This window comes from Culex quinquefasciatus, chromosome 2 (genome assembly GCF_015732765.1).
Source record: "Culex quinquefasciatus strain JHB chromosome 2, VPISU_Cqui_1.0_pri_paternal, whole genome shotgun sequence".
Taxonomy (NCBI): Eukaryota; Metazoa; Arthropoda; class Insecta; order Diptera; family Culicidae; genus Culex; species Culex quinquefasciatus.
Genome location: NC_051862.1, coordinates 46,676,787 through 46,687,061, shown reverse-complemented (window position 1 = coordinate 46,687,061; position 10,275 = coordinate 46,676,787). Strand labels below are relative to the sequence as shown.

The window sequence follows — 10,275 nt, the reverse complement described above, 5'->3', positions numbered from 1 at the left end:
GAAAATCCTGAAAAAGAAATAATTTGAGGTTATTTGCAGTAGCGTAAGTTCACAAAATTAAAACTAAGACCTGTTGAAAACAAGAAAAATACTTACCATTATAGTTGCCCGCAAATCCGGTAGATTCTCGGTCGAGATTGTTGAAATTAGTGCTGAACTAGGGTGACCGATGTAAGTAGGAGTTGAATTATAATTGTACCTAAACCTAATGAAATAATTACAGCTTTTAGCTATCCTAACACTTAAAACTAACGGTGTTTGTCGCTGAAAAGAACCCGAAAATCTCCCTCAACAAATCTAAAAGATCGTCCGATAGGAAGGATGGACTGCATGCTGTGCACTTTTCCAAACACGGACCGGATGGTGAGCTGCTGTGTCTGCGGGTCGTGGATGCACTACGAGTGCGTCGGCGTCAACGATAGCATCGCGGCGCATAGTCGGTCGTTCTACTGCCCTCCATGCCAGAGGCCGACACCAAGACCCCAGCCACCAGTGGAAGAACCCGGCAAGAAACACGATGGCAAGGCCAAGAGTTCCAAGGCGGGGTCGAAAGCGGGATCGAAGGCGGGTTCCAAGGCAAGTTCGGTGCAGTCCGGCGTCGGCGCACGAACCAGATTGGCTCAGCTGAAGATCCAAAAGCTGGAGGAGCAGAAAAAGCTTGCGCTACAACGCCTGGAGCTGGAGAGCAAGCAGCGAGACGCGGAGATGGCTGCCAAGAAGCAGGTGCAGGAAGCGGAACTAGCGGCGTTGAAGCTACAGGTCGAAACTGAGGCGCTCGAAGAGACGTTCCGACTGCTCGAGGAGTTGGAAATCGGAGATGATGACGGCGATGGCCGAAGCGTGGCTTCGGAGCAAAGTTCGCGCAGCAAGGTGAAGAGGTGGCAGCAGAATCAGGAGGTAATGAGCTCGACGCTTTTGAGACCGACGAAGACTTCAGCTGGAACTGGTCAACAAGCGGGGAACCCGACGACATCTGGAACAGTCGCTGGTCAGGTGGGACAACCGGCCGGTGGAAACCGAACCGTTTTAGATAGGGCGTTAGACGGGATTTCCCTGAACGACACAGTAGCGCAGTCTACGTTAGGAGGTTTTATTGGGAGAGTCTCAGAGACTATAGTTTCGAAGCATGCCACTCAAAAGCCATTTGCACCGGGCACAAATATCGCGGAATCTTCTCCAAGTCCAATTAAGTCTTCTCCGACTCCCGCGAACGGGAAACCCCAACCCCCACTAGTCTGATCCAGAGTCTTCTGTCAAGACAACCAGTGTTGAATTCGGAAGTGAGTGCGAGTAGTGTTCAAGGGAACGGTCAGCAGATGAATCCAGGAGGGCAATCGCAAACTCAACCGGGTCCGCAGCAGTCAGCAGGAGGAACTACGCAGACGCACACTGGGACTGGAGGAGGGCAGACAACAGGGGGGCGACCGCAGTCGTTTACGAAGCTTCCGGGTTTGCAAGAACCGCCACGGGCAGATAGAAGCCAGGTGGACGGCAACGATGACACACCGGACTACTACGGACCGACTCCGCAACAGCTCACTGCCAGGCAGGTGATCTCGAAGGAGCTGCCCGTGTTCACGGGAAATCCTGAGGACTGGCCGCTGTTCATAAGCGCGTACGTCAACACGACGAACGCGTGCGGGTTTTCGGATGCAGAGAATTTGGCCAGGTTGCAGAAGTATGTTCGAGGCTACGCGTACGAAAGGGTGCAAGGACGCTTGCTTCATCCGGCGGGAGTGCCGCACGCTATGGCCACGTTGGAGATGCTTTTTGGACGGCCGGAGATGCTGATTCACTCGTTGCTGCAGAAGGTGCACAACGCGCCAGCGCCAAAGCCGGACCGGCTTGAGACCTACATCGATTTCGGGTTGGCGGTTCAGCTGCTCTGCGATCATCTGGAAGCTGGAGGACACGAGGCACACCTGAACAACCCGATGCTGCTGTTCGAGCTGGTGGAGAAGCTGCCTGCGAACGCGAAGCTGGATTGGTCGCTGTACAAGGAGCGTTGCAGCCAGGTGAACCTGACGACGTTTGCGTGCTACATGTCAGCGTTGGTGAAGGCAGCCTCGGACGTAACGCTTAGCTATGGGTCCAAGCAGCAACAACAGCAGGCGCGGGTTGCGAAACTGGACAAGAGCAGCAAGGACAAGAACTTCTGCGGCGCGCACTCCTCCGAAGACGTGTCACGGACGCCAGTCAAGGAGGTTACGGAGAAGAAAGCGGCGCCGGCGTGCTTCGTCTGCAAGGACCCCAAACACCGCGTTAAGGATTGCGCCGAGTTCGGGAAGAAGACGCTGGAAGAACGTCGGAGGATAGTCGACGAATACAGACTGTGTGGCAATTGTCTAGGTGTTCACGGGAAGAAGCCGTGTCGAAGCAGCGACAAATGCGACATTGACGGGTGCCAACAGCAGCATCATACTCTGCTGCACTTTAAGCAGAAGTCGGGAGCCACGGAGTCGAAGCGCGCTGAGCAGAAGCGGGAGAAGAACGAACCGAAGGTGTCAGGAGCGAACGCGATTACCAACCATCACTACGCCGGGAAGACGGCGCTGTTCCGAATCATCCCAGTAGAGCTGCACGGGAACAACCGTACGGTGTCAGCTTTCGCATTCTTGGATGACGGATCGTCGAGGACGATGGTGGACGAGGAGATCGCCAAGGAGCTCGGCGTCGACGGTGAGGTGCTTCCGCTGTGCTTACAGTGGACGGCGAACGTGAAGCGCACCGAATCGGAGTCTCAGCGGATCGCGCTGGAGATTTCCGGTAGCGAAGACGAGGCCAGGTTTGCGCTTAACGACGTGCGGACGGTGAAGAAGCTGGATCTGCCACGACAGTCTTTGCGGTACGCAGAACTGGCTAAGACGTTTCCACATCTGCAAGGCCTGCCGGTGAAGGACTACGCTAACGCTGCTCCACGCATTCTCATTGGGAATGACAACGCTCACGTCACGGCGATGCTGAAGGTCCGAGAAGGACAGCCTGGAGAACCGATTGCGGCGCGATCCCGACTCGGGTGGACAGTGTACGGTAAGCAGGACCATACTGCTGGACGCGTACACAGTTTTCACGTGTGCGAATGCCAGGACGACCAAACGCTGCACGAACTGGTGAAGGAGTTCTTCTCGGTTGAAAGCTTGGGTGTGGAAGCGACAGCAGGTCCGGAATCTGATGAAGTCCAGAGAGCGAACAAGATCCTGCAAGAAACGACGAAGCGGGTCGGCCAGCGATTCGAAACGGGGCTGCTGTGGAAGTACGACTGCTTCGAGTTTCCCGACAGCTATCCTATGGCGAAGCGTCGACTGCAGTGCTTGGAACGACGAATCCAGAAGGATCCGGTGATTGGCGAGAGTGTCGTGAGGCAGCTGTCCGAGTACCAGGAAAAGGGGTACATCCACAAGGCCACCCCGGCAGAACTGGAAGAAGCTGACCCTCGGCGCACATGGTACCTACCGCTAGGTGTCGCGCTGAACCCGAAGAAGCCGTCGAAGGTCCGCATTTTCTGCGATGCTGCCGCCAAAGTGGACGGAGTCTCGCTGAACACGATGCTGCTCAAAGGCCCGGATCTTTTGAAGACCCTTCTGCACGTGCTGTTCGGTTTTCGGGAGAAGCGAGTGGCACTTTGCGCCGATATCAAGGAGATGTTTCACCAAGTCAAGATTCGGAAGGAAGACCGGCACGCTCAACGTCTGCTGTGGCGTGACGACTCAACGAAGGAACCAGAAGTCTACTTGATGGACGTCGCGACGTTCGGGGCCACATGTTCGCCATGCTCGACGCAGTTCGTCAAGAACCGGAATGCAGAGGAGCACGCGCACGACTACCCCGAAGCTGCGGAAGCCATCATCCGAAAGCACTACGTGGATGACTACCTGGACAGTGCCGATTCGGTGGGAGAGGCGACGAAGCTGGCGTTGGAAGTGAAGCACGTACACTCTCTAGACGGCTTTGATCTCCGGAACTGGCTGTCAAACTCCAAGGAGGTTCTCGCACGGGTCGGGGAGAACGATCCTGCTCTCGAGAAGTGCATGCAGTTGGACAAGAATGACCCGATGGAGCGAGTGCTGGGAATGTACTGGAAGCCGGACGAAGACGTCTTCACCTTCACGATGACGCTAACGTTCGATGCCGATCTTCCTACGAAACGGCAAGCGCTGCGGATCGTAATGTCGCTCTTTGACCCGGCGGGATTGCTTTGCTTTTTCATCATCCACGGCAAAATCCTGATCCAAGAGGTGTGGCGAGCGAAGACCGAGTGGGACCAGAAGATTCCGGACAAGCTGAAGGAGCGCTGGATGCGGTGGATTGCTATGTTCAAGCATCTGAGCGAGGTGCGCATTCCCCGCTGCTACTTCTCAAAGTACTCGATCGCTGACATTGTGTCGCTCCAGCTGCACGTTTTCTGTGACGCCAGCGAGGAAGCCTACTCGTGCGTAGCGTACTTTCGCGCGGTGTACTTTGACGGGACGATTCAAGTAGCGCTGATCGGGGGAAAAGCTAAAGTGGCTCCACTCAAGACATTGTCTATACCCCGATTGGAACTGAACGGTGCGGTTATCGGAGTACGGTTGCGGAAGTCGATCACGAATGGCCACAGCCTGAAGATTGACAAGACCGTGATGTGGACCGACTCGAGAACGGTGCTGACCTGGATCAACTCGGACCATCGGAACTACCGGCAGTTCGTGGCGTGTCGGGTAGGTGAGATCCTGTCGAAGTCGGACGCCGCGGAGTGGCGCCACTGTCCTGGAAAACTGAATCCAGCGGACCTGGCCACGAAGTGGGGCCCGAGGGGTCCAAGTTTCTCGCCGGATTACCCGTGGTACGTGTGGAGACTGAGATTCCCACGTGTCGGGATCTCCAGTGTGGCCGAGACGCCACCAGACTGTTCGACCGCTGCCGAGGGACTGGCTGTGCTGCCGTGCGCTGACAGCTGTGTGTGTTGACGTGCGGAGGCAGGGGGTTGATGTCCCTGCACACATATTGAGATCCATAGACAGGGGGGCGCTATGCGGGCCCACACATCTTCCCCCTTCTCTAGAAAAAAATACAGCAACGCTGGTGCTTCTCATTTGAGGGGACCTACTTGCTAAAAAACTGACATGCACTCTCCTTTAAGCTTTAGAATCAGGATAAGGATCAAATACAAACCACCACATTCACGACCCCCAGGTCTTCTGTGGTCTTTATTGCAAGTTTCTGCTCGAACCTAGGAGTCCGAAGGCTTGAATGGGGAGGGCACCCAAACCTCTTTCTGCTCCAAGGAACCTTCCACCCCCAGGGTTCGAACTGACGACCTTTGAATTGCGAGTGCAACCGCCGCCAGCGATGCCACCGGAGCAGGCTTGGTTTGGTGTGTTGTTTGTCTTTATAGCAGGAAGATGACTCCCACACCTGGAATGACTTAACGGCCTAACAACAACCGAGGCCGGGACCGACGTTTTACTTCCCAATCCGATGGAAGGTTGGAGCAGATGGGAATCGAACCCATGATCATCCGCTTACAAAGCGGACAGCGTAACGATTCAGCTAAGTCTGCTACCAGGACAAGGATATAATCTTTAAATCATTATGGAGACGCTAATTTGTTGCCGACACCCTTGTAGCCACCACGATGCACAAGCCTCGACGACCGTCCAATGAAAGAGGAAGACGCTGCTCGCGAATTATTATTTTTTTAGATTTTTATCGATTATCCTTTCTTCTGATGTATTTCCTAACACATTTTTACAAAACCATTTTTTTCTTCTCTCATTTTTTTCACTTGTTCGCTATGGTGCCATACACATTTTTATGAATGTATCTCTCCACTCTTTTCATTTTAATTTTTTTTTCTTACCTTTACCAGGCATTTCCTTTCAGTGTGTGTTCACCAGTCGTTGCGCCCTTTAGTTATTTCACAAGCCAGAAGGGCCTTTCAGTGAGAGATCACAAGCCGTTGATGTCTTCCGTTGTGCTCACAAGCCAGACAGGCCTTTCAGTGAGTGTTCACCAGTCGTTGCGGCCTATTCAGCGAGTTCACAAGCCGGAAGGGCCTTTCAGTGAGAGCTCACAAGCCGTTGTTGAATCGTTGCGGCCTATTCAGCGAGTTCACAAGCCGGAAGGGCCTTTCAGTGAGAGCTCACAAGCCGTTGTTGAATCGTTGCGGCCTATTCAGTGAGTTCACAAGCCGGGAGGGTCTTTCAGTGAGAGCTCACAAGCCGTTGTTGAATCGTTGCGGCCTATTCAGCGAGTTCACAAGCCGGAAGGGCCTTTCAGTGAGAGCTCACAAGCCGTTGTTGAATCGTTGCGGCCTATTCAGTGAGTTCACAAGCCGGAAGGGCCTTTCAGTGAGAGCTCACAAGCCGTTGTTGAATTGTTGCGGCCTATTCAGCGAGTTCACAAGCCGGAAGGGCCTTTCAGTGAGAGCTCACAAGCCGTTGTTGAATCGTTGCGGCCTATTCAGTGAGTTCACAAGCCGGGAGGGCCTTTCAGTGAGAGCTCACAAGCCGTTGTTGAATCGTTGCGGCCTATTCAGCGAGTTCACAAGCCGGAAGGGCCTTTCAGTGAGAGCTCACAAGCCGTTGTTGAATCGTTGCGGCCTATTCAGTGAGTTCACAAGCCGGAAGGGCCTTTCAGTGAGAGCTCACAAGCCGTTGTTGAATCGATGCGGCCTATTCAGCGAGTTCACAAGCCGGAAGGGCCTTTCAGTGAGAGCTCACAAGCCGTTGTTGAATCGTTGCGGCCTATTCAGCGAGTTCACAAGCCGGAAGGGCCTTTCAGTGAGAGCTCACAAGCCGTTGTTGAATCGTTGCGGCCTATTCAGTGAGTTCACAAGCCGGAAGGGCCTTTCAGTGAGAGCTCACAAGCCGTTGTTGAATCGATGCGGCCTATTCAGCGAGTTCACAAGCCGGAAGGGCCTTTCAGTGAGAGCTCACAAGCCGTTGTTGAATCGTTGCGGCCTATTCAGTGAGTTCACAAGCCAGAAGGGCCTTTCAGTGAGAGCTCACAAGCCGTTGTTGAATCGTTGCGGCCTATTCAGTGAGTTCACAAGCCGGAAGGGCCTTTCAGTGAGAGCTCACAAGCCGTTGTTGAATCGTTGCGGCCTATTCAGCGAGTTCACAAGCCGGAAGGGCCTTTCAGTGAGAGCTCACAAGCCGTTGTTGAATTGTTGCGGCCTATTCAGCGAGTTCACAAGCCGGAAGGGCCTTTCAGTGAGAGCTCACAAGCCGTTGTTGTCTTCTCGCAAGTTGTTACGTAAACATTCACGAATCCTTCCCCCACAGGCCTTACTGAAGATATTCACAAGCCTCCAATTCTACAAGCCAAGCCATATTTACGCCAGGCATAAGTGGACATTCACAAGCCCCTTCACCCTTGCCTTCACCTCAAACTTTCCAGTGAATATCTACAAGCCATCTCCTCTTTCACAACGTCAAACAGTTTCCTTCGACCACTTCCTTATGGTCCTTTCACACCCATTTAATTTTTGTAATTTTCTTCTGTATTCAGCAACCAGGTGCTTTAATTACAAAAAAAAGAAGAAACATTTTGTTCATAACTCCCTTAAAAATCGTGCGAAACAAAAACCTAACATTCTCAAAAACAAAAGAATATTATTGAGAACAAATGATTTTGTTTGCAGACAAACCACAAAAAGTACAGATATTGAAAATCTGATACCCCTGCCGACCTGTCATTTCTTTCTCCCTCTCACGCAGTTCAATTTTTTTGACTTCTGTCTCCTCGTCACTTTCCCTTCTTCTTGACCACATTCTAACAACAGAACTTTTCACACCACAAGAATGCGTCACCGCCTTCTTTTTAACTCACCTGCAACCGCGCTGAGGGGATGTCGAGAAAAAAAACACAAGATTACACCAGAAAAGAAATTTTTCTCCTGGCAGGATTCGCCATTGTGGAGACTGAGATTCCCACGTGTCGGGATCTCCAGTGTGGCCGAGACGCCACCAGACTGTTCGACCGCTGCCGAGGGACTGGCTGTGCTGCCGTGCGCTGACAGCTGTGTGTGTTGACGTGCGGAGGCAGGGGGTTGATGTCCCTGCACACATATTGAGATCCATAGACAGGGGGGCGCTATGCGGGCCCACACAGTACGGACGTTTCTTCATCCAGTCGCGGGAAATCGAGTGGCCCATGGACGTGAATCCCACAGAGGAGACGACGGAGGAAGAGTTGCGTGCCTATCTGGTCCACAGCGAAGCGGTGACTAAGCTGACAATCGACTGGCAACGCTTCTCTGACTGGACGCGGCTGCTGCGGGCGGTGGCGTACGCTCTCCGTTACAAGCAGAACTTCGTAGAGAACTACCGGAAGCAACCGCTAACGAAGGGACTGCTAACGCAGGAGGAACTGTTGGTGGCGGAGACGACGATCTTCCGGACAGTGCAGAGTGAAGCGTATCCAGACGAGGTGGCCACCTTGTCCGTAGCGCGCGGAAAGCGGACGCCGAGACGTCAGGTGGAGCTGGAGCGAACCAGTCTGATCCGGAAGCTGTCGCCGTTCATGGACGAAGCGGGAGTGATTCGGTCGGATTCTCGGATTTCCGAAGCTACGTTTGCGTCGCACGACACTCGGTTTCCGATTATCCTACCGAAAGGCCATCAGGTGACGAACGTGCTGCTGTTTTGGTACCATCGGAAGTTTCTTCACTCCAACGGCGAAACGGTCGTGAACGAAGTGAGACAGCGATTTTTCGTATCCATGCTGCGTACGGAGGTGCGAAAAATTCCAAAGAAGTGTCCACTGTGCAAGCTGAAGCGAGCGATGGAAGGGAAAACTTTGGCTATCCCACGCATGGCCCCACTCCCTGCAGCGAGGCTGCAGGCCTTCGAGCGGCCGTTTTCCTGCACCGGTATCGATTACTTCGGACCAATCGCCGTACGAGTGAATCGCAGCACGCCCAAGAGGTGGATCGCATTGTTCACGTGCCTCACTACCCGTGCCGTGCATCTCGAGGTGGTGCACACGCTGACAACCGAGTCCTGCAAGCAAGCAATTCGGCGGTTCATCGGACGCAGAGGAGCGCCGGCGGAGATACGGACCGACCGGGGAACGAACTTCGTAGGAGCGAACAACGAGCTGCGACTGGAGATGAACAAGCTGGACGGCCAACTGGCGGAAACGTTCACCAACACCAACACGCGATGGATTTTCAACCCGCCAGCTGCGCCCCACATGGGAGGCGCTTGGGAGCGGTTAGTGAGGTCGGTGAAGACGGCGTTGGCAGCGATGTACACCTCCAGGATCCCAAACGAGGAGACTTTGGCGACTCTGCTGGTGGAAGCAGAGAGCATCGTTAACTCAAGGCCGCTTACGTTCATCCCACTGCAGTCGGAACAGCAAGAGGCTCTGACGCCAAACCACTTTCTACTACTGAGCTCACGCGGAGTGGTTCAGTCCCCGAAGACGTCGATGGAACCGAAGCTGGCATGCAGAGGAGATTGGCAGCTTTGCCAAGCGATGCTGGATCAGTTCTGGCGGCGTTGGATCCGCGAGTATCTCCCGACGATTGCTCGCAGAACGAAGTGGCTGGAGGAGGCAATGCCGATCGAGGTAGGCGACTTGGTGATCGTGGTGGAGGAGAAGGTACGGAACGGCTGGATCAGAGGACGGGTAGTGGAGGTCAGCCCTGGACGAGATGGGAGAGTACGAGATGCGGTGGTGCAGACGGCGGACGGTTTCATACGACGACCGGTTGCAAAACTTGCGCGCTTGGATCTGGAAGGGTGTAAGCCTGAACCGGAAGTTTCGGACCAGCTTAACGGGTCGGGGAACTGTTCCGACGCGGCGCAGAAAATGTCACGCACAAGAAGCCCCCCGCGGGATCGAGTGTGTAAAGGTCGGTCGAGGTACAGTCACCGCCGTAAAAGTACTTCTCGGGCAGACAGTGACGTTTGTGGGACGAAACGCCAAGCGAAGTGCGCGAAGGTAAACAAAACGTAAACAAGAATTAAGTTGCGAGAAAGTGTCCTGGTGAAAGGTGGTGCATTAGTGCGAAAAAGGCAATTTAATTAGATTGCGAACGGGAGAAGAGTTATAAAACAGATCTTTTCTGCTGAGTAATAAGTGAGTAGTTCAAAATTAGTTAAATTTCTTAAATTAATCCTAAAACACGCACCAAACAGGTGACCTCGAACGCTGCCCGCTCCGTTGGTTGGAAAACCCTGAAAAAGAAATAATTTGAGGTTATTTGCAGTAGCGTAAGTTCACAAAATTAAAACTAAGACCTGTTGAAAACAAGAAAAATACTTACCATTATAGTTGCCCGCAAAT

General features: G+C 53.4%; 1 protein-coding gene across 1 annotated transcript; it reads left to right on the top strand.

Annotated features, from left to right (window-relative positions):
* The first annotated feature begins 321 nt into the window (after positions 1-321).
* On the top strand, positions 322-9,945 carry LOC119765986. Its single transcript, XM_038250299.1, has 3 exons — positions 322-1,079; positions 1,235-4,913; positions 8,095-9,945. The coding sequence occupies exons 1-3, from the start codon at positions 322-324 to the stop codon at positions 9,943-9,945; spliced, it is 6,288 nt and encodes a 2,095-aa protein (XP_038106227.1).
* The last annotated feature ends 330 nt before the right edge of the window (positions 9,946-10,275 follow it).